The sequence below is a fragment of the Acomys minous genome, assembly GCF_964271855.1.
Source record: "Acomys minous genome assembly, chromosome: 3".
Classification (NCBI taxonomy): domain Eukaryota; kingdom Metazoa; phylum Chordata; class Mammalia; order Rodentia; family Muridae; genus Acomys; species Acomys minous.
This window is the reverse complement of record NC_140485.1, coordinates 28,934,549-28,958,893: the sequence shown is the minus strand read 5'-3', so window position 1 is coordinate 28,958,893 and position 24,345 is coordinate 28,934,549. Positions and strand designations below refer to the sequence as shown.

Genomic DNA, 24,345 nt, shown 5'->3' with positions numbered 1-24,345 from the left:
GCTCTTAGCGGGTAGGAGCGCGTGCGCGGTGACGTGGACGTCCGGTGCGTGCGCAGGCTCTTCAGCTGAGGCGGACACACGGTGTGCGAACCCTTCAGAATAACCCGCCCCTACAGGGGTATGAAGGACTCGGGGTGAAGCCGACCACACCCCGTACGGTAACTCTCGGGCCGGGTGGAGGGCGTCGCTTCAGTAGTGGCCCGCTCTGAGTTTTTGGAGAGTTTAAACCACTTGTGTATTTGAACGGCTTGAGCAGCGTTCCGCAGAGAGCTTCGCACGCCAGGGCCTGGTTGGGCCTTACGCGGTGCAGCCTTTGGTCCCTTGAGCCAGTTGCGCATGTCTTCTCGCGCACCTCCCAGACCTCATTTCCGCGTCGCTCAGAGAACTAACTAGGAACATCGACGCCGGAGACTCTGACCACGAGGCGGGCGGGGTGAGAAGTGCCCGTGGCACGGCCCTGCCCTCGTGTGCGTGGGGTGTTGAACAGCGTGGCATGTTCCGCGTGACCATCTCGCTCCTGGCAGTAGGTCGAAACCAGTGCTGAATAAGCGCAGGTTTTAGAGTTAAGCTCGCGGCTTTTCAACTCTCCGAGGGAAACAACCAACGTCGGTTTCTCTAAGGAACTGGGTGCAGTGTTTTGACACCTATACAAACACCTCCTAGCGTGTAATTTCTAGTCAAATTGAGGCAAGGTCGCGGGTTTAATAAGGAGGGGGCTTTGAGTAAGTTGAACGGAGTGAGAACTTTGTAAACAAAGGAGAGGTGGTTTGTAAGTGCACAATTGAAGGCGGAGAAAACAGGTGGGGAAGGACAGGTGGTTTTTCTCTTTGTGGGTTAGCCTTGACTGGTTTTCTGTTCCTAGGACTTCCTCTTTCTGTTGAATTTTCAACTAGGTCTTTGGCTTGAGTGTAACGTTAGGTGAGCAGGGCCATTAGTAGCTCGCCACCCCTAAATTGGGGGATCTGTGTCGAAGATTATAGAGAAGTGGGAGTCTCAAACTGGTGAAATTGGTGGCAGAGTGCATTGCTGTGAGGTTTTTTTGCCTTCACTTTCGTCTCCCGGGAATGTCTCTTTGCTCTGGCAAAAGTAAAGAAGCAGGGTTGGGTGAAGAGTGTCTGAAAAGAGGGTGGCTTGATTGGCAGACCGGGAAACTCTCCGTCTGAGGGAGACCCACTGTTGATCTCGTCGCCGGAGCAGACACGTGGATCTGGAGAAGTTAGGGCCCACTTACGCACAGCCTGTGCGTGTTGTTGAGCTTGCCAATCCTGAGTGGCCGAGTGCTTATTAAACCCTGCTTGGCCTGCCTGCTTTTTGGGCTCGACGCTGCTGCAGTTCAGGTGCAAGCGAGTGGCGTGATGGCTGCTGGGAAATGGGCTGCAGGGTGGCTCCTTGTGGAGTCTCCTAGGTAACCGAAAGCAGCTGAACCGCCCTATGATCACAGGGTTCCGCCTGGCTGCACGTGATCTACCCTGTAAGTTTTCTTTGCGACATTTTTCCACGTTGTTTCTGGCTAGCAGTCTTCTGTAGTTGAAAAGTGGAATAACTGGAGGCTTTAAAAAAAAAAAATATATATATATATGTAAACTGCAACACAAATGGACGAGTTGAGGAAATCTAGTTCTCTGGATGCTGTGGTATTTTTATTTCAAATTTGCTGTTCATTTCTGTTGTAGATGTTAGTTTTTCAGAATCGACTTAGTAACTAAAAGCTTGCTAGCTTGAATTGTTTCAGATTGATACTTAGGAATGGGGATACTTAACAAAGTTGAATTTTAAATGCTATTTAATTTAACATGTAGTGCGCCTGCTATACAGTAATACATTTATTGTTGGAAAGGGTATGGTTAGCATGGCAACATTCAGAATGTGTTGACCATCATTTGAAATTTGTGAGGTTTTTTTTTTTGGTTTTGTCTTGTTTGTTTTTGGTTTGGTTTTGAGTCAGGGTTTCCCTCTGTTTTTGTTTTTGTTTCGAGGCAGGGTTTCCCTCTGTACCCATGGCTGTCCTGGACTCACTCTTGTAGACCAGGCTGGCTTTGAGATCCACCTACCTCTGCTTCCCCAAGTATTGGGATTAAAGGCATGTGCCACCACACCTGCCCTTGAAATTTGTGTTTTAAAAGTAATATACTGGCTTGGAATTTTGGTGTAGTTAAATTTTCTTGGCACAGTATGTAAATCATTAAGCTGTGTTTCTACTTAGTGTGCTTTGTGGGTTGTATCAGGGTCACCATTATAGTAAAAAATTCCCCAAAACCACTGGATGAGAAAAAAACAGGTACTCTGAATTTGTTACAATTGATACAACTCGCTGCTACACTATTTTAAATGATATCAGCTAGAGATTGTGTGTGTGTAGAGAGGAGACTTTAAGAATCATTGAGAAATTTTCTCTTTACAACTAAACTTTGTTTTATTTCACGGGGTTTCTCTCTGTAGCCCTAGGTGTCCTTGAACTCACTCTGTAGACCAGGATGGCCTGGAACTCAGAGGTCCACATGGACTCTCTCTCCTGAGATGGTGGCACCACTGCCCGGCCTTAAGACCCTTTCTAACCCTTACCTTAGTCTAGGTAAATGCTTGATGAAGAAAGGCTGAATCAAACAAAACCTTTTGAATTTTAAAATGTAAGTAGACCAGGCTGGTCTAGAACTCAGAGATCCTCCTGCCTCAGCCCCCTCCGCAGTGCTGGGAATAAAGGTTTGTACCATGGGCCTGTGTTCTTTGTTAAAACTTTTTGTTTTTGGTTTTTTTTGAGACAGGGTTTCTCTGTGTAGCCTTGGCTGTCCTGGACTCACTTTGTAGACCGGGCTGACATTGAACTCACAGCGATCTACCTGCCTCTGCCTCCCAACTGCTGGGATTAAAGGCATGTGCCCCCCACCATGCACTAGTTTTAAAACTTTTAAGAGAGCAAAATACAGAGTATTTTAGAGTATTGCTAGAAAGGACTTTTGTTCGTTTTCTTTCCTGGAGTAGCCTTGCTCTTCTAAAGTACATTTAGTTTTTTGCAATGGGCATTTATGGTTATTTTATACTTCAGAGGGGTCTTTGTATGTGAGAAACACCGTATTCACTAATTGACAATCAGTAGAGAAGAAAAAAATCAAGCTTAGGTTTGGGAGTATAGTTCAGTGATAACTCACTCAAGTGTCATGTGAGAACCCCTGGCTGGTTCAGTTATCAGCACTGCTGGGTGATGGGGCAAGCAGGGTCTCATGTAGCCCAGACTGACTTTGAACTTGATATGTAGTTGTGAACTTTTGATTTTCCTGCCTTAGTGCCTGGTGTTATAGGCATGTACCACATTGTCTCTTTTTTTTTAAATGTGGTGCTGGTCATTGCCTCTGTATATGCTAAACAAGCACTCTGCTGACTGAGTACATCTCCTCCCCAATTTGAGTTTTCAGCACCTAACTTTATTAGGAAAGAAAAACTAGACATTGAATCCTACTATGGTATATAACTTTTTATGAATTCTCTAAGTTTAAACATAGTACAGACTCACCAGATGACTTGTGAAACTTTTCGTTTTGTCAGTGTGTTATATGTAAGCATATTAGTTTTAGGAAACTAGTCTTTATGGATAAAATCCTAAGGTAGCTTTAGAAAATCATTATTTTAAGTCTTATCTACCATATGCCTCTGTTTACGTCCCAGCATTGCAAAACAAACATCCACATACTTAAGTAATTTGAATCTCAGTACTCCAGAGCCCAATGTATTGATGAAGAATGATGCATCCCTGGTTAGCCTAGTATGTAAGACATTGTCTCAAAACAAATAAACAAACAAGTAAATATCAAGATTAAACAAAAACTACTCTAACCCACAGGAGTTTATCCCTACTCATAGATGTTAGTGCTTTAGTATCAAAAACTAAATCCCTCCCTTGTAAGCCCTTCAAGGCAAGAGTGACCAGTCCCAACCCTAAGGACCTCCAATTGCTGGCTGCATCCACACTGGACCCAGCCCCTCAATGTGTAGGCTGGCAAGCTCAGTTCTGCAGAATAAAAGCCCAAATTAGGCCACAAAATCTCACCAATCCCAGGCCACTCTGGAAAAAGCCTGCAGTTCTCTGCTGCTTCTCACCCAAGCTGAAGCAACTATCTTCCTGTATTTTTCTGGAAAAAAAAATCTTGTGAGATTTGTTGTGTGGTGTTGACTTTGTGGTATTCCCTGGCCTCCTACTGCCAGGATACCTTTCCCTATAACACTTATACCACTCCACCACCAATCTTTTAATCTCAGTCATAACTCATGGCAACCCTGTTGCCTCACCAGCCTTCTGATGGCTAAATGGGTATGAGCCATCAAGCCTGGCTATTTATAACTTTTTGGAGACATGATCTATTTAGTCCTGGCTGTCTTAGAACTAACTCTGTGTAGGTCAGGATGGCCTTGAAGTCACAGAGATCCTCCTACCTCTGCTTTCCACGTTCTGAGATTAAAGGCATGTGCTATTTGTATATATACATTTTTTTGAGTTCTACTTCACCTATGATAAAATTTGTAGTTTTAAGTGTACCAGGGCCTGGAGAGATGTTTCAGCAGATAAAGCACTTAACTGTTAGGACTGGAATTCTTGTCTCCAGTACCCAAGAGCCTCTTTGATCATGTAGTCTAAACTGGCTTTAAGCTTTAAGTAATCACTCCTATTATATCATAGAACCACACCCAGTTTATATAGTTTTTTCTAAAATGAAATGCATAATTTTAGTTTGTGTAGGATTACAGGATTGTTATTAAAATTTTTTAGAGAGATAGGATATGAGTAACTTTAACTACTTAGAGTAGATTAAAATTAGTTTAAAGGTGATGGAAATGATTAGGGTAATTGTGTGTAGTGGCCCATGCCTATAATCCCAGTACGTGAGAAGCAGACATAGGATTGCTGTAAATTTGAGGCTAGCTTGGTCTACATAGTGAGATTCCGACTGTCTCTTAAGAAACTCTCTTTCCACTCCCACCCCCACCCCCATTTTTTTTTTTAAAGAATGATTAGGTAATCAACAATGAATACTTTTATAGAGATTGAAAGATTATATGCTGTGTCTTAAGAGAATTAGGACTATTTTTAGATAATGTGATCATTTGTACTTTTCTATTTATAAGACAGGCTTTCATGGACCTAGGGTGATCTTGAATTCCCTTGAAATTCTTTTAAATTAATTTTTGGCAATTTCATACTTGTATATAATGAATTTTAGTAATTTCATCTCTAATCTTCATTACTCTCATTTCCTCTCTCCCTCTCTAGTTGAAACTTTTTATGTCGTCATTCTCCTACATTGATATTATTCTCTGTGTGTGTTTCCATGAGTTGAAAGTTTTAAAGTAAATTATTGTGTGCTTGTGTGGTCTGCGTGCCACCTAATGAACACTGAGGGCAAAGGACAAGTTTTTGAAATCAGTTCTCTTCATTTACTTTTTGGTAAGGGTCAGGGATTGAACTCAGATCATCAGGCTTTCCTGGCCAGTGCCTTTTCCTGCTAAGCCATTTCCTTGGCCTCCACTGGGTTTTAAGTAGGGTTGCTTGCATGAGCATAGTAGGTTGACTATTCACTGGTCAATGGATATGTTTACCGCTGACTGGCTTTGAACTTGTGCTTTTCTCTCTCCGTAATCCAAATGCTGAGAGTACACGCCTACCCATGCCACTACTATTTATTTATGCAGGGCTGGAAATTGAACCCAGGGCTTCATGCGTGCTAGGCAAACCTATCAGATAAGCTACCATTCCAGCCCTAACAGTTGTATTTTTGTTTGCAAAATTCTGAGTTGATTATAAAAGTTTTCTGTTCTGTTTTTTGTTTCTAGGATGGGAAGGTATTTGTGACTATGTGTTGACTACAGCTTGCTTACTACTGAATTTCTCACTGGAATCATGGAAGAGAAACAGCAAATTATATTAGCCAATCAAGATGGCGGGACAGTGACAGGAGCAGCACCCACCTTCTTTGTCATCCTAAAACAGCCAGGAAATGGCAAAACTGATCAAGGAATTTTGGTTACTAATCGAGATGCTTGTGCTTTGTCAAGTAGGGCGCCATCACCAGGAAAATCTAAAGGGAAGATATGCCTTCCGGCTAATTGTACTGTGGGAAGAATCACTGTTACCCTTGATAACAATAGTATGTGGAATGAGTTTCATAATCGAAGCACAGAAATGATTCTGACCAAACAGGGAAGACGCATGTTTCCTTATTGTCGCTATTGGATAACAGGCTTAGATTCAAATTTAAAGTATATTCTTGTAATGGACATATCTCCTGTGGATAATCATCGTTATAAGTGGAATGGCCGTTGGTGGGAACCCAGTGGGAAGGCTGAACCCCATATTTTGGGGAGAGTTTTCATTCATCCAGAATCTCCTTCCACAGGTCATTATTGGATGCATCAACCAGTATCTTTCTATAAACTCAAACTTACCAACAATACATTGGACCAGGAAGGGCATATTATCTTGCACTCTATGCATCGTTACCTGCCAAGGCTTCATTTGGTGCCTGCAGAAAAGGCTACAGAAGTGATTCAATTGAATGGCCCTGGGGTTCATACTTTTACTTTCCCCCAGACTGAATTCTTTGCAGTAACAGCTTATCAGAACATTCAGATTACCCAGTTGAAAATAGATTACAATCCGTTTGCCAAAGGCTTTCGGGATGATGGGTTGAGCAGTAAGCCCCAGAGAGATGGAAAACAAAGGAATAGCTCTGATCAAGAAGGGAATAGTGTTTCTAGTTCTCCTGGTCATCGTGTTCGTCTCACAGAAGGTGAGGTGTCAGAGATGCATTCAGGTGATTTTGATCCTGTGTTAAGGGGTCGTGAAACACCAAACCTAGGTTTGGAGAAGCCTCCCCATAATGTAAAACAAGACTTTCTTGGATTTATGAGTACTGATTCAACATTTGAAGTTCCTCAATTGAAACATGAGATTTCTGAAAGGTAAGTCATAATTTTTCTTTTTAAAAGCTTACATTTATTTAGCTTGTGTGCATGTGTCTAAGTCAAAGGACAACTTTAGGTAATTGGTGTTCACGATGGGTCTGGGACATCAAATTCAGCACCTTTACCCACTGATCATCTCTCTGGGTGGGTAGTAGTTTTTCTGTTCTTAGAGATCAAAAGAAGATTGAGATGGGCCAGATTTTGGAATTAATACATTGGTTCTGTGGAACACTGTAGATATTGATTAATATTAGTTGCTATAAAGTAAGACATACTTGCTTTTAATTATTTGATGTGACAGCGATGAATATGCACTGGGTTCAGAATCTAAAATTGCAGCCAGATTGGATAATTTATCAAAATAGGGGGGTTTTATTTGTGGTTTGTTTCTTATTAATATACATGTCTATGAATTCATGATTAATTATGGAAAAGAGGGAAAAACTAAAGTAACTGAAATAGTTTATCCAATTAAGGCATAAGATGTACTAAAAAGCTGAATTTACTGGCCTAAGATAATTTTAACCCATAAGTTGCCCAAATAAAATAGAATTAGAAGATTATTATCTATGAAAATATGCTAATGTGGCCGGGCGGTAGTGGCGTGTGCCTTTAATCCTAGCACTTGGGAGGCAGAGGCAGTAGGATCGTTGTGAGTTCAAGGCCAGTGTAGTCTACAAAAGTGAGTCCAGGACAGTCGAGGCTACACAGAGAAACCCTGTCTTGAAAAACAAGAAAGAAAAGAAAAGAAAATATGCTAATGTATTTTGTAAATATAAATTCATTCTATATAACTGAACCTTTGTGTAAAAAAAAACAAAAACTCCCAAACTTTGAATAATTCTAATACCAAGCAATTTAGGTAAGAGGTACTCCATTTCTGTATATTTTATATTATATGCTGATACTTCATTTCAGTACTCTGTATGTACAAATACATAGTGCTGAGTAATACTATAAAAGTGTGTGTATACATACATACACATGTGTATGTATTTACATACACTTCTATTTTTAACTCTTTTTTTTTTGGCGGGCGTGGGGGGTGGGTCAAAGTTTGAGTGTATAGCCTAATTTGCTTAGAACTTTCTATTTTTAGGCCAGGTTGGGCCCAATCTCAGGATCCTTTTATATCCTCCTCCCAGCTACTGGGATTACATACAGATGGGCACCTGTGGTTGGCTCTCCTTTTATTCTTTTCATTTTTACTCATTTTTGGGGGGGAGGGGAGGGTTGTTTGCTTTTTAAAGTTTTTTTGTTTGTTTTTCTTTATTTTTTTAAATTTATTTATTTATTTTTAATGATTTTTTTTTGAGGGGGGTTGGTTTTTCGAGACAGGGTTTCTCTTTGTAGCCTTGGCTGCCCTAGACTCGCTTTTGTAGTCCAGGCTGGCCTCGGACTCACAGCGATCCGCCTGCCTCTGCCTCCCGAGTGCTGGGATTAAAGGCGTGCGCCACCACGCCCGGCTTTTAATTTATTTTTATTTTATGTGCATTGGTGTTTTGCCCTCATGTATGTCTGTGTGAGGGTGTCTGGTCTTGGAGTTACAGACAGTTGTGAGCTGGGTGAGTTGTGGGTGCTGGGAATTAAACCCAGGTCCTTAGGAAGAGCAGTAAGTATTCTTAACCATAGAGCCATCTCTCCAGCCCTTTTGTTTGTTTGTTTTGAGAAAAGATCTTAGAATGTAGCCCTGGCTACAGGAACTTGCTATGTTGACAAGACTGCCTTTGGACTGACAGATCTGCCTGCCTCTTCTTCTTTGAGTTCTATTAAAGATGTGCACCACCATGCCTGACTTAAAGATTATTTTTATATGTGTCTGTCTGTGTATCTGAATGCTGTACATGTATGTGGGTACCTGTGAAGGCTAGAAGATAGTTCCCCTGAGCTGGCGTTATAGGTATTTTTGAGCGACATGGTGTGGGTTTTCTTAAAGAGCAAGTGCTTTTAGCCACTGAACCATCTTTCCCGCCACCCTGATTCTTTATGTTGTTGTTGTTTGAGGAAGGGTAGCTCTGGTTATCCTGGATCTCTGTGTAGACCAGATCAGCCTCAAACTCACAGATCTGTGTAAATGTTTATTAGGAAGATTCTCAGCTGGGCAGTGGTGGCGCACGCCTTAATCCCAGTACTTGGGAGTCAGAGGCAGGTGATTTCTGAGTTTGAGGCCAGCCTGGTTTACAGAGCAAGTTCCAGGACAGCCAGGGCTACGCAGAGAAACCCTAACTCAAAAAACCAAAAGAAAGAAAGATTGATTGAGATCAAAGATATAGCTCAGTGGTAGAATGCCTACTTAGCATGTTCAAAGTTCTGAGTAATATCTAATGCTGCCCTTCTTTCCAAATAAATCTGTAAAATTTTAAGGTATACACTTCTGAGTAGCATGATGAAATTCTGTTGTTGTCCTGTTTTTTCCTGCATGGGATTTTCATCCCAGTGTCCAGGATATCCATGTTGTGCCCACTAGTAACTTAGTAGCCTTCTCAAAGAAGAAAGGGAATTGTGGAAATATTGTAGTTGTTGCATTTGGTTAATTTTTATATGTTATACTATTGGCACAGTGCCTATGTTATTTACTTCATGTGTCTCACCACGTAGGCATTTTGTTTTCACTTTATTCACCTTTATTATAGAGTGTTGTTATAATTTTATTGTAAAATTAGGTTTTGTTTTTAATCTATTATACCTAATTTATGAATTGAAATGTATCTTTATTACCTGTGTACAGAAAGTACATACAGGGATTGCAAACCTTTTTTGTGGATACTTTAGCTGTATTTTAGGTCTTTAGATGCACTTCTTTTGGTAGAGTGCCTGTCTACAGTAGGCCATGCCATAGGTTTGATTTCCAACACCCCATGAAAACTGCTCCTGGTGGCACATGCTCGTAATCCTAGCACTTGGGAAGGGAAGGAAGAAAAAAAAAAACATCAGAAGTTCAAGGTCATTCTCACATTTATATCAAGTTTGAGGTCAGTGCAAAAGAAACGAGGCCTTGTCTTTAGGAAAAATTGCTTGCCGGGCATGGTGGCGCACACCTTTAATTCCAGCACTCAAGAGGCAGAGGCAGGTGTAGCACTGTGAGTTCGAGGCCAGCCTGATCTACAAAGTGAGTCCAGGAGGACAGCCAAGGCTACACCTTATATCAAAAAACCACACACCCCCCCCACCAAAAAAAAGGAAGAAGAAAAATTGCTTTGAGCTCTCCTGTCTGCTCTCGCTCCCCACTGCCACCCCCTCCCTGCCTAGCTGCTCTAGCTTGAGCTTCGCACGCTGTATTGTATAGAGTTGTTAAAGGTAGGAGCATTATGATTTCAGTTTTTATTTTTGTGATGACTGTGAGAACTTTTGGCCCTTGCAGTCACTTAAGAGATTATATATATGGGAGAGTCTTTTCTTGGTTATTGTTTTTTTCCTTTGTTCACTTTGCGTACCTGCAAGGTATATTGATTCAACTAATACAGCTTTATAGCCCCAACTGCCTGCTGATGATCCTATTACATAGTTGGAGCATTTTTCTAAAATTCGGCATTGTTGGCTCCCAGCTAATTTGGTGACTTTTCATATTGTCTCCACCCTACCCCCTTAAAGACAGGGTTTCTCTGGGTAGTCTTTGCTGGTTTGGAGCTCACTATGTAGACCAAACTGGCCTCAAACTCAGAGATACTCCTGCCCTCTGCCTTCCAAGTGCTGAGATTTAAGGTGCACACCACTATGCTAGCCTGGCTTTGCTTTGTCTCTTTATAACTCAGACTGTTGCACCTTTCACTCTTCCAATTTTGCCTGGATTTCAAGTAGTCGGTCAGTTGTGCTTTCTTTTGAGACATATAGTAGAGGCTGCCCATTCTGCTTTAGCATTATGAGTGTTGCTGTTTCAGTATGCCTGACTCCATGCCAGACTCTTAATATTTGCTTGTTTATTTTGTATGCACATAGCGTGTATGTGGAAATAAGACAACTTGCACTAATTGGTTCTTTCCTTCTAGCATGTGGGTCCTAGGGATTATCAGACTTGGCACTAAGTGCCTTTACCTGCTGAGCTGTCTTGCTGGCCCTAGACATTTAATATTTAGATGGAAGGCTGCTAGCTGCTAGTAATCCACTTAATTTTTCAAGGGTATATACATACACATTTCATTCAAAATAAAATCAAAGTCAGAATAATTCTATAATAGCCCCTGATTTTCAGTTGAGGATAAATTCCAAGACTTAGGGATGCCTGAGACTACAGATGGTGCTGAAGCCCATACATCTGCTGTGTTCTTTTCTTTCTGTGTACATGTTTATCACAGTAAGAGATTAACAGGAATAAAATGCAAAAGTGATAATTTTAAGCCTACTAATTACTTATTTCTGTGCCTTGGCTAACCACCAGGGAACTGAAATGAAAGAAAAAAAATTGAGGGCAAGGGGAGTCTTAGTATATCTTGTTTCAGCCATGTATGGTATAGTTCATTTTGACACAACTTTTGTTTTTTGAGACAGGGTTTCTCTGTAAGTCTTGACTGTCCTGGACTCACTTTGGACCCTAACAAGTTTTAAAAAAAAAAAAAAAAAAAAAAAAAAAGGTTGCTCCCATTTCAGAACCTTAGCCCAGGACACTTTTTTTTGATCAGCAACGAGGAGATTCTGATCTCTCTTAGAGTCACTAAATTGCTAAACTCACAGAACTCAGGAAAGGTTCTATCAGATCTCCTGTCCACTTTGCTCTCCCCAGAGGCTGAACTGACTCAGAGTGCTGATTCTCTAATCAGTGTTAGTAGCCTCGCTGATACTGATGCTACTTGGGGGGTCCACTATGAAGTCACCTTATTAGCATAAACTTAAATGTGAGCAATATGCTCATGAATAATGAAAATACTTTAGTTATTCAGAAAATTTCAAATATATAAGAAGTCCTGTGTCATAACCTTAAACAAAGACCAAATTCTTTATAAGAACACAGACAGACAGACACACACACACGTGCGCGCGCATGCAAGCGCATGCCTAGTGCTATCGATTTCCTGGAACTGGGGTTACAGGAAGGTATGAGCTACAATGTGGGTGCTGAGAATTGAACACAGGTTCTCTAGAGATGCAGCCAGTGCTCTGACTGCTGAGCTATTTTTCTAGCCCCCCCCCCCCCATTTTTAATAGTATACTGTGTAGTCCTAGCTTGGTCCACCTGGCTGGGAGTAAAGGCATGCACCCCTACACCTGTCCTGTTTTTATTGAGACAATTTCATTAGCTCAGTGGAGGCTGGATTGGAGCTCCTGATTCTGGTTCTCCTGTTTCTTTCTGTCAAGAACTGTGACTAGAGATGTTGCATTGCTACTCTTAACTCTTAAAATAATTTTGCAGAGTTTTGGTTTTTGTCTTTTTGTTATGTAGCTTTGGTTGGTCAGGGACTCATAGATATATCCACCTGCCTGTTTCCTGAGTGCTAGGATTAAGGGCATGTGCCACCATGCCCGACTAATTATAAAGAAACCCCACCCCACCCCCACCCCAGACAAGGTTTCTTTGAGTAGCCCTGGCTATCCTAGAACATGATCTGTAGACCAGGCTAGCTTTGAACTCAGAGATCTGCCTGCCTCTGCTTCCAGAGTGTTGAGATTAGATGCAAAGAGCACCACGCCCAGCTAATTATAGAGGTTTTTTTTAAAAACACTAATAATGAAAAATAGTAGTTATTTGCTTTACTCCTATTTCTAGAAGAACTTTAGTGTTTCTCTTAGCTGTTACTTGTTTTTGCCTGTCTTATCACAACTAATGTTAACTACTAGAGTCCTTCCCCCATTGTGTGTGTGTGTGTGTGTGTGTGTGTGTGTGTGTGTGTGTGTGTGTGTGTTGTGTTATGGATGTGTGGGGATAGGGCCATGCACATACAAGCAAGTGGAGGCTGGGTTGATGGTTGATTCATTGATCTTATTCATCTAGGCAAGGTCTCTTAGTCAAATCCAGAGCTTGTTAATGTGCCTAGTCTTGCTACCCAACTGGCTTTGGGGATCCCATCTTTGCCTCCCTACGGTAAAATTATAGGCTAGTTACCATTCCCATCTGGCATTCTCATGGGTTCTGAGGTTTTAAACTTTGGTCTTCATACTTGCAGTCACACTTTAACCACTGAGTGAGACATCTACCCAGTCCCCAGCAATCAAATTTACATGTATCTTTCCTCCTTTGTCTTTTCCTCTCTCTCTCTTCAATTGTGGGGATGGAAACAGGCTGTTGTTCTACCACTGAACTATATCCCTAGGCCATGTGCTACTTATTTTATTTTTGGTTATATTGGGAGTGTCCTAGAGACTTGTGGTTTAAGAAAGTGTTCGACCATTGGGCTAACCTCCAACTCCCCCCCCCTTTTTGAGAAAGTTCAGCAGTAAGTTGCCAATGTTCTGTAGGTCAGGCAGACCATGGATTTGTGATTGCTTCTGCTTTAACCTCCCACATTGCTAAGATTACAGGCCTCTAGCACCAGGACTTGGTGTGTTCAGGGCATACTAGGCAAATTTTATCACTGAGCATTTATAATTTAAAATTATTTCGCAATACAACATTTTAGCTCATTTTATTTTGCTAAAACAAACCAGAGACAAGACAAATTATTTTTGTTTGGGAGACTGAAAAATTTAAGAGCATGGAGCCAATATGTGTTTGGCATCTGTGGAAATGTTCTCGCTACGTCATAACATGATGGTGGGTGTCACATTGTGAGGCAACAAGTGTTCTAGCTTTGGTTTCCTTTGTTCTTTTTTGATTTTTTGAGACAGGGTTCCTCTGTGTAGCCTTTGCTGTCTGGGACTCAGTTTGTAAACCAGGCTGGCCTTGAACTCACAGAGATCCTCCTGCCTCTGCCTCCCAAGTGCTGGGATTAAAGGTGTACGCCACCACCATCTGGCTCCTTTATTCTTAAAATACTATGAATGCTCTACAGAGGTACTCATCTAATCTTTACCTTACAAAGGCTCCATCTTCTAATGCTATAACATTGCTAATAGACACCCTTTGAGGGTCGAATTCAAACTAAACTACTATATACAATGTACAAGTCTCATGGTTGTTATTTTTCCTTTATTCTCTCTGTGTAGTGTAGTTAGCAAGGTTTTGTAAACAGTAGTAGAACACTGGAAAATATAAGCCTTCTCCTTCACACTATACACAATAATTAGTTCAGAAGTGCTCATAGACTGAAGTATGAAAGCTATAAAATAAGCTTGCCTTTAAAGAATTTCACTTAGCCAGGTGTAGTGGTGCAGGCCTTTAAATCCCAGTATTCAGGAAGTGGAGGCAGAGGCAGATGGATCTCTGTGAGTTCAAGGCTAGCCTGGTCTACAAAGTGAGTCCAGGACAGCTAAGGCTACTTAGAGAAACTCTGTCTTAAACAAACAAACAAAAAAACTAAATTTGCCTCTGAACACTACGACAGTTTGCATTCTATACATTTTGGTATTTGCTTTGCCTTTTTTTTTTCCCTTCCCGTTTTGTTTTTTGTTTTTTTGAGACAGGGTTTTTCTATGTAGCCTAGGCTGTCCTGGAACTTGATCTGTAGGCCAAGCTGGCCTCGAACTCAGAGATCTGCTTGCCTTTGCCCACCTAGTGCTGGAATTAAAGGTGCCACATCAGCACGCCTACCTCCTTACTAATTTTTATTGGATAAGGTAGTGATGGTAGTAGTGGAGATTGAGTTTAGGCCCTCCCACATGTTTAGCAAATATGCAACCACTAAAGAATATATCCCCCAGCAGATGTTCACCGAGAAAACTGGGCTAAAATCTTTTTTCTTTATAATTCTGGAGTTTTGTTCTCTTTATTACTCTTTTTGTTTGCTCGAGACTGGATCTTACTTTAGAGTTCTGGCTGTCCTGGAACTTGCTGTTTAGATTGTAGATTTGCCTCAAAATTCCAGAGATTCTCCTGCCTCTGTCTTATGAGTGTTGAGATTTAAAGGCATCTGCCATCATTCAGGCACACTTGCATGCTCTATCTTACTCTCTTTTCAAAATTGTCTCTGGGATTAATTTTTTTAATTAAAAAAGTATTTTATGTGTATGGGTATTTTTCCTGTACATTTGTCTGTTGTCTGTATACCGCATGCATGCCTGAAACCTCTAGAGGCCAGAAGTAGGAGCTATAGGAGGTTGCAAACTGGAATGTAGGTGCTAGGAATCAAACCTGGCTTCTCTGGAAGAGTAACCAGTGCTTTTAAGAACTGAGTAATCTTTTGACCTCCCCCCCCCCCCCTTTTAAAATATGGGATCAACTCTTATTCATACTGTTTTTGTATTCTGGCCTCAAATTATTTTCCTTTCTCAACCTCCTTTTCTATTTCATCCTTTCTTGACATTACTTTTCTCCCACTCTTGCCTTTTTCTTCCTTTTAGCTGGGTAGTACCAAGTTAAGTGCTTTAGAGCTATGTAGCCCCAGCTGTTTTAGGCTCTTCCCTTATTTTGTTCCTTTTTGTGGTACAGGGCCTTTTAAACTTGAATCTCTTTGTCAATTCTTGCTATTTCAATCTCTAAAAGTTCTTTTACAAAAAGTCTTTGCTTATGCCTGTGTTTTCCTCTAGCTCAGCGGTTCTCAGCCTGTGAGTTGCAACACCATGGGAGGCATATCAGACATCCTGCATACCAGATATTTATATTATGATTCATAACAGTAGCAAAATTACAGTTATGGAGTAGCAATGAATAATTTTATGGTTGGTATCACCACAACACAAGGAACTGTATTAAGGATTACAGCATTAGGAAGGTTGAGAACCAGTGTTGTAGCTGTTTGAGTTTCAAGACTGACAAAGTAAAGTCTTTCATTCATTTTGAATAGATTTTTGTGTAGGGTTAGGATAATTAATAGTTACTTGTTCTGACAGCAGTTTAAGGAAGGAAGGATTTATTTTTGGCTCACAGTTTGAGGAGACAGTCTATCATTGGGTGAAAGGCAAGGTAGCAGCAGTGTGAAGCAGCTACTCACATTGTCTCTACTGTTAGGAGGTACAGGAAGATGGATACTAGTGCTCTACTGGCTTTTTCTTTTTCGATTTTTATCCAGCCTGGCACCTTAACTCATGGGATTGTGAAGGCCATCGTGTTTGGGATAAGTGTTCCTTCCCTTCTCAAACCTTTCTGGAAAATAACCTCATAAACACATCAGAAATGTGTTTTTGTGGTGATTCAAAATGATATTAAATTGACAATGAAAATTAACTGTCATAGTGATTTCCTTCATAGTTCTCTGTGTGTAGGTATCCAGTTTTCCTTGACACTATTTGTTGAGGCTAGTGTGTGTGTGTGTGTGTGTGTGTGTGTGTGTGTGTGAGAGAGAGAGAGAGAGAGAGAGAGAGAGAGAGAGAGAGAGAGAGAGCGCGAGCAAGAGCGCACACATGTAAGCGTGTGCTTCTATATGAATCTTTGGATTGTTTTCTAGTTCAGTGAAGAAAGTCATTGGAATTTTGATGGGACTTGCATTGCATCTGTAGGTAGCTTTCAGAAATTTATCCATTATTCCACAATATTTTTTCCTCAATCCATAAGCATGGAAGCTTTTCCCATCTTCTCTTGTTTTCCTTAATTTCATTACTATATGTCATAGTTTTTATTATAGAAGTCTTTACATCCATGGCTAGGCTTCTTTCTTCCTTCCTTCCTTTCTTTCTTTCTTTTTCTGAAAAAAAAATTAAGACCACAGTAAATGGAATTGTTTTCTTGATTTCTTTCTCAGTATATTTGAAGATAGAAAATCTACTGATCTAAGCTGGATGTGATAGCAGACACCTTTCATTCCAGCATTTGTAAGGAAGAAACAGACCAATCAATCTCTGTCAAGCCAACTTGGACTACATAGTGAGTTCTAGGACAGCTATAGCTAAATAGTAAGAAAAACAACAATAACTAAAAACAACAATAACTATGTAGAAAATCTCCTGATCTTTGTAACATGTTTGTTTGTTTCATATCAACATGCTCAAAATAGGGATACTTTGACTGTTCTTTTTCAATTTTTTTCTTTTTTAAAAAAGATTTATTTATTTTTTATTATGTATACAGTATTCTGCCTGCATGTACACCTGCAGGCCAGAAGAGGGCACCTGGTTGTGAGCCACCATGTGGTTGCTGGGAGTTGAACTCAGGACCTTTGGAAGAGCAGCTAGTGCTCTTAACCTCTGAGCCATCTCTCCAGCCTTTCTTAATTGTATCTATTTTACTTCTTTCTTGTCTTATTCTGGCTGAGATTTCAAACACTATCTTTGAAAAGAATGAGCAGAGTAGTAGACACCTATCTAGTTTCTGATTTTAGAGGAAATGTTTTTTACTCCCCCCACCCCACCCCACTTAGCCCAGGTTCATTGTATGTTGCTTTATTATGGTGAGGTATTCATTGTATGTTGCTTTATTATGTTGAGGTGTTCCTTCTGTTCCTACTTTCTGTAGGTCTTTTTTATGAAAAAATGAACTTATTGTTGAGAATTTTTCTATCTTTGTTTGGTTTTTGTTCTGTCAAGACAGTTTTTCCTTTGTTATAGCCTTGGCTGTCCCTGCACCCTGCTGAGACTAATTGGCTAGCCTCCAATTCACAGGAGATCTTGCCTGCCTCAGCCTGCCAAGTGCTAGGATTAAAGGCGTTCACCACCACGCCTAGCTGGATTTTTACGTGTTTGTATATCAGGGAAATTGGTTTAGTTTCCTGTTTTTGTTATATCCTTATCTAGTTTTGTTATTTTGTTAATCACGGTAAGTTTGTTTACTACCACTTCTCTCCTTACTTATTTTATGGAATACTTTGAGGCACTTTGGTTTTTCTTTTTAGGTTTGCTTGAAATCCACAGGCACCCTGGGCAGGGTGGGGCGCCTTGAATATATAGTAAACACAGGGTGTTCCAGACCAGCCAGTGCTATATGACACCATCTCAAAAAGGAGAGGAGGGAGGATAATAGTAGCTGTAGGGAAGGGAAGCACATATAATAACCAAGAAAGATTTTTGTATAATTGATATGGGGGAGGACGCTATAAACAACTAGTTTTCATTTCTTCCCAGTTTGTTGCTTAAAGGATAAAGGAATCTATATCAATATGGATCTAGGAGACATGGCAGGACTAAACAGTTAGATTGCCTAAGATTCCAGACTGCTCCAGGTAGAATTAGAATGAATCTTCACACTACATCTCTGTATCTTCATTTTTTTCCTTCTAAACATGAATACAAGTCACTATATACCCACAACACATATTCAGTTACAAACCATATGTTGAAATAGGATAATCAATTATTTTTTAACTTAAAAAAAATCTATCACTGACAATAGCATTTATGTATACAAGGCTGGCTTCAAACTGGGTTCCCACAATGCCCGACCTTTCTTTCTTTGAGATACTAGTTGTGATAGACTTTGGGGCGGGGGTGGGGGGTGTGTGTCTTGAAACAGGTTCTCTGTCTAGCCATGGCCCACTTGGACTCTTTTTGCAGACCAGGCTGGCCTCAAATCCAGAGATCTGCCTGTATCTGCCTCCCTAGTGCTGGGATCAAAGGCATGCGCCTCTGCTGCTCAGCTGTGATAGACACATTTTTTTTTTCCTATTCCTTTTTGGCAGTTGATGATGTGTGCATTTTTAATAAAGAGTTTGAGTTTTGATTGGTTCTACCTGACTTTCAGTATGGACTACTTTATATATGGCCAATATTTAAAGGCAAACACAGTTTATAAAGTACTCTGAACTTTGATTTAATGGTAAACGTTTTCCCCATGTTATTTATATAAGTGGGGCACATTTATGTGTTCTAGGCAAGCATTCTACCAGTTGAGCTATCTTCTCAGCTTTGAAACTTTGTTCTTGCATTGTATTTTTTGTGTGAAACATTGATAAATATGTTGTGTTGATATGTTGCTTTGGAGTACTTTAAGTTACAGAGAGTTGTAAAGGAATGCCTCATGAAATCTGATGCATTAGTTGGTCTTCAGACTGTTTTTCTCTTGAGTCTCTTTGAGTCTTGTTTATGGATATTTTTATTCTTTTATCTTCTTCTGTCTCTCCAGTCTTATTGCAAACAGTTTTGAAGATGACTCCCAGATTGCCTCACCATTAGACCCCAATGGAAACTTTAATGTCGTCATTAAAGAGGAGCCTCTAGATGATTATGATTATGATCTTGGTGAATGCCCAGAAGGGATCACCGTGAAACAAGAAGAGACAGATGAGGAAACGGATGTATATTCAAACAGTGATGACGATCCTATATTAGAGAAACAACTAAAGAGGCACAACAAGGTTGACAACCTGGAAGCTGACCATCCATCTTGTAAATGGCTGCCAGGTAGCCCAGGTGTTGCTAAAGCTAAAATGTTTAAGTTAGATGCTGGAAAAATGCCAGTAGTTTACCTGGAGCCATGTGCTGTCACGAAAAGCACAGTGAAAGTTTCTGAACTGCCTGATAATATGCTTTCCACGTCTCGAAAAGATAAATCTCTGTTGGCAGAATTAGAATATTTGCCTGCGTACATTGAAAATTCAGATGGGACTGGCTTTTGCTTAAGCAAAGATTCAGAAAATAGTCTCAGAAAACATTCATCAGATGTCAGAATGGTACAAAAATATACTTTACTTAAGGAGCCTCATTGGAAATATCCTGACATATTTGACAACAGTAGCACGGAAAGAATACATGACAGTTCAAAAGGATCGGTTGGAGACTCAATTTTGGGAAAAGAGGACTTAGGCAAAAAGCGAACATCTATGCTTAAAATGACAACACAGTCAACAAAGACTGTGAATGCTAGTCAGGGTGCCTCTCTAAATACTCCTGGAAAAAGAGGAAGGCCAAGAAAATTGAGACTCTCTAAGGCAGGACGACCACCTAAAAACACAGGGAAGTCTTTAACTGCTGCAAAGAGTGCTCCTGCAGGCTCTGGGAATACCTTTCCTGATGTGAAGCCTGATCTGGAGGATGTGGACGGTGTGCTCTTTGTCTCCTTTGAATCCAAGGTACAGTTGTAATGATCAGCTTTCTTTTTAAGATCTGTTAATCATTCTTGAATTGAAATTGAATATTGTCTTAAAATTCAAGATCTGCTTTTGTCAATGTATTCATTTGTGAGTATGTTTGGGGAAATTGAGTATCTTTGGCTTAGTAAACATTAATCACTTAAAAAAATTTTTAAATTTACTATGCATACAGTGTTTTGCCTATGTGTATGTCTGCTCACCAGAAGAGGGTACCAGATCTCATTATAGATGGTTATGAGCCACCATGTGGTTGCTGGGAATTGAACTCAGGACCTCTGGAAGAGCAGTCAGTGCTTTTAACCTCTGAGCCATCTCTTCAGCCCAGTAACCACTTCGTAACATACTTGCTTTGAAATAGGATTTTTAAAGTGTACCTTTGCTTAGGTCTCTCTGTATGTGCAGTGTATTTATCTGATTAAAAAATATTTATGTGTGCCTGTATGTGTTTGTATGTGAGTGCAGATTTCTGTGCAGGCCAGAGGCATTGGGTTGCTCTAGAGCTACAGTTGTAGGCAGTTGTGATCTGCAACATGGGTGCTGGAAATTGAACTTGTAATTTTCATTCTTGTAGACTGAAAGCTTAGCACTACATGAAAAGTTCACTGATTTTTTTTTTTTCTTTCTTTTTTTCTGAGATACTTCATTTCCCCTATACTGGTTAGTAATAATAGAGTGTTGGAGAACCAATTACTAGCTTTTTTTTTTTTCTTTTTGGAGATCGGGCCCCTTTACATAGCCTTGGCTATATGTGCTTTGTAGATTATACTACCCTTGAACTCAGAGATCCATCTGCTTTTTTTCTCTGAGAGCTAGCACTAAAGGCATATGTCACCATGCTCAGCTCAATACTAGCAGTCCTTATAACTGTCTTACCCATAGATATATTTTTGGTTTGTGCTTTTCTGACTCTACATGCATATTGTTTTTTGCATAGAGTTTTTTTTTTTTTAAGTAATGTAGTTGACTGTAGATGTTGGGTTTGTCTTCTTACCTGTTCTCTTCCTTTTCTGCTACTGAGAAAGCTTTTTTTATGTAGACTCTGAGAAATGAGCATGTAGGTTGGATGTAAATAATAGTTTGATGTTGGTTGAGTATGAGATTACTATTCACATATAGGCTTTTGTTTTTGTTACTTAGAGACATTCTTATTATGTGCCCATGATGGCCTTGGACTTTGAATCCTCCTGCCTCAGCTTGCCAAGTGCTGAGATAATGGGTGTGAGCCACCATGATTGGTTTGGCTTTTGCTTTTGTCTTTTTCCTGGTGGTAGTTGTGTTTCTCCTTTTCCTGCCTCTTCCCCCTGTTCCTCCTTCCTCCTTCTCTTTCCTCTTCTTTATCATCTTCCCTCTCTGACTCCCCCACTCCAACCTCTACCCCCCATATTTGTAGCAGGAATGGGGAGAACAGTACTGGAGATCAAACCCAGGAAGGGCCTTATACATACTAAGGCAAGTGTTCTACCACTAGACTACCTTTCTTAGCTTCTGATGATTAAAATAGTTGAATGCTAATACTGTAGAAAAACAATAAGTCATATATTATCCTCTATATTGTGATACATGCTTAGCATGGGAAATAGAGAGACTGCATAATCAGGAAATGCCTGCCACCATCAACTTCTTTATGAGTTTGAGATTATAGGTTACAAGAAACACTACCAACAAAACAAAGCAAAAAGACAAGAAACTCCAAAAAGTACGAGAACAATTATTCCTGTCCTATGGATTTGGAGCTATTGTTAAAACATGGTGGCTTCATATTCTTGGTCCTTTATTATTATTTTAAAAATTCATTGTAGGCCAGGCATGGTGGTATACACCTTTAATCCCAGCACTCAGGAGGCAGAGGCAGGAGGATCGCCACGAGTTTGAGGCCAGCTTGGTCTACAGGACAGCCAAGGCTACACAGAGAAACCCTGTCTTGAAAAACAAAGCAAAAATTCATTGTATATGAATGGTTTATGCATGTAGTTGGGTTTCAATGTGTATTCCTGTGCGACTGTGTGCAGAGGCCAAAGATTGGCACCTTCTTTGTCGTTCTCAGTCTTATTCTTTGAGAGGGGGTATCTTTACTGAACCTGGAGCACACTGATTGGCTAGGTTAACTGGCCAATGAGCTCCAGAGATTCTCCTGTTTCCTTTACTCCAAACTCTACCAGAGGCTACAGAAAAGTGCCAGCATATCCAGGTTTTACATGGGTACTGAGGATAAGCCAGAATCTCATGATTCCACGGCAAGCACTGTGCCTACTGAACACTCCCCCAAGCCTCTGGTCATTGTCCTTTTTAAAAAAATTCCTTTAAAAATTTTAGAAGAAAAAAAATAGAAGCAATATAACTGGCTTTTATTTTTAATTTTATAGGAGGCTCTGGATATTCATGCAGTTGATGGGACAACAGAAGAACCTTCTAGTCTTCAGACCACAACCACAAATGATCCAGGTATTGTCTAACAGTATAAATTCAGATCTATTTGCTGTTGGGGCTGTAGTATGAAGTATGGGACATTTATTCTCTCTGATGTACATTATTTTATCTTTTCACTGTTTTGTAAGTAGGTTGCAGAACAAGAATTTCCCAGTTGGAAAAGGAATTAATAGAGGATTTGAAGTCTTTGCGGCATAAGCAGGTGATACATCCTGCTCTGCAAGAAGGTACTAGTTTCAAAATGTGGACAATCCAATTTGTCTTTTGTATGTTTGTTTTCTTCCTTAAATTTATTTCAGTACTTGTTATCAATTTAAAAAAGTTTCTCGGCTTCTAAAGTTCTTTTAGTTTTCTGTTTTTTGGTTTTGGTTTGGTCCCTTCTACCCCCACCCCCACCAAGACCGAGTTTCTTTGTGTAGCTCTGGTTGTCGTGGATTTGCTTTGTAGACCAGGCTGACCTCGAACTCACAGAGATCCACCTACTTCTGCTTCTCTGAGAGCTGGACTCAGAGGCATGCACCACCGTGTCCAGTTTAAAGTTCTTTTCAATTTGGTAGTTTGTATACGAAGAAAATGTATCACAGTAAGAAAGCAGTGTTTTTAAAACGGGAGCGTTTTGCATCTTTTAAAACTCTGACTACGTTTATGAATCGTTCTCCCTGCCCCCCTTTGGGATTGGGCCCTGCTTTTATTCCTTAAAGAACACATTTAAGGACATGCGTATACACAGAGAGACTTTTTAGGGGCGCTGAAGAAATGGCTCAGTAGATAAAGTGTGCTTACTGTGAAGTGTAAGGATCTTACTTTGATACCCAGCACACACACAAAAGCTAGGCATGGCAGTACTTGCCTGCAATCTTGGTGCTTGGAAAAAAGAGGCAGGGGAACCCCTGAGTCTTCCCTGATTTTTGCTGTGCAGTCAGATTAGCCAGATTGGGATATTCTAGAATCAGTGAGCAATCTCCTGACTTTCCTGACTTCTCTAGTACTTTCATGCCTACTTAGCTATATGACTTTTTTTTTTTTTTTTTTTTTTTTTTTTTTTTTTTTTGGTAACCTATCTGTACAGCATTACTCTATATAACTTTAAACTCCTTTTGGCCTTGTTTAAAAAAAAAATCAGGGTATTTTTCAAAAATATTGTCTCTTAATTTTTAAGTAATTTTTGGTTTAGGCTCATTGATAATAACTGGAGAGTTAGTACCTGTAATGAAGCCAGAAACTCCATCTATGGCAGCTTTTTATTAGATACCCTAGAAGACCTCTGGACCTCAGGGGCTAAGCAATAAAAGATTTGGATTTGCTTTATTTATTTATGTTGCTGAAAGAATTACTATAAAATTTGTAACCTAAAACAAAATACATTTGTATTTTCTGTTTTCTTTATATTTGCAGTCTGAGCAAGACTTAATTATGCCCTTTGGTTAGGTTCTCACAAGGCTGTAATCAAGATTTTGATGAAGCAATTGGCAAGACATGCTTTTCTCTTTATGATTTGCTGGAGAGAACTCCACTCCCATTCTCCTTTAGCTTATTGACAGAATTTATTTCCTTACAACTTTACGAGTTTTGCCCATAATTTTTGCTTATTATCATTTTCTTTATTAACTCTTGAGTCTTTTTTTTTTCTTCAAAGAAGGGAGATAATATTGTGCTCTATTTTTCTTTTAGTGGGCTTAAAACTGAATTCAGTGGATCCAACAATGAGCATTGATCTTAAATACTTGGGAGTACAACTGCCTTTGGCTCCAGCCACCAGCTTTCCTTTATGGAATGTGACAGGAACCAACCCTGCATCTCCTGGTGAGTGTGTAGCATTTGTGTAAGTGAATACTGTTTTCCTTCTCTGATGTTTAGGTTATTTGTATTATAAATTGTAAAGCATTACATTTGTTCTCCAATTTAGTATATTTAGATAACCATTTAGGATATTTTAGAGAGTAAATAGTCATTTCTTGGCATAGAATTAATACATAGGATGTAT

The 24,345-nt window shown here is 40.0% G+C and overlaps 1 protein-coding gene across 18 annotated transcripts in view; it reads left to right on the top strand.

Moving 5' to 3' along the window:
- The window catches only part of MGA (MAX dimerization protein MGA), an 86,376-nt gene that overhangs the window by 18,240 nt on the left and 43,791 nt on the right, over window positions 1-24,345 (top strand). For 8 of the 18 annotated variants that reach the window (XM_084775541.1, XM_084775542.1, XM_084775538.1 and 5 more), the window contains exons 1-6: window positions 52-158; window positions 5,821-6,948; window positions 18,968-19,913; window positions 22,298-22,376; window positions 22,490-22,588; window positions 24,033-24,164. In XM_084775541.1, the coding sequence (XP_084631667.1) occupies window positions 5,888-6,948; window positions 18,968-19,913; window positions 22,298-22,376; window positions 22,490-22,588; window positions 24,033-24,164 (2,317 nt within the window). In that variant the 5' untranslated portion in view covers window positions 52-158; window positions 5,821-5,887. Of the gene's footprint in view, window positions 1-32; window positions 159-195; window positions 524-5,820; window positions 6,949-16,655; window positions 18,296-18,967; window positions 19,914-22,297; window positions 22,377-22,489; window positions 22,589-24,032; window positions 24,165-24,345 lie in introns of those variants that run through there. The other 10 variants (XM_084775548.1, XM_084775547.1, XM_084775551.1 and 7 more) reach the window with 5 other exon arrangements.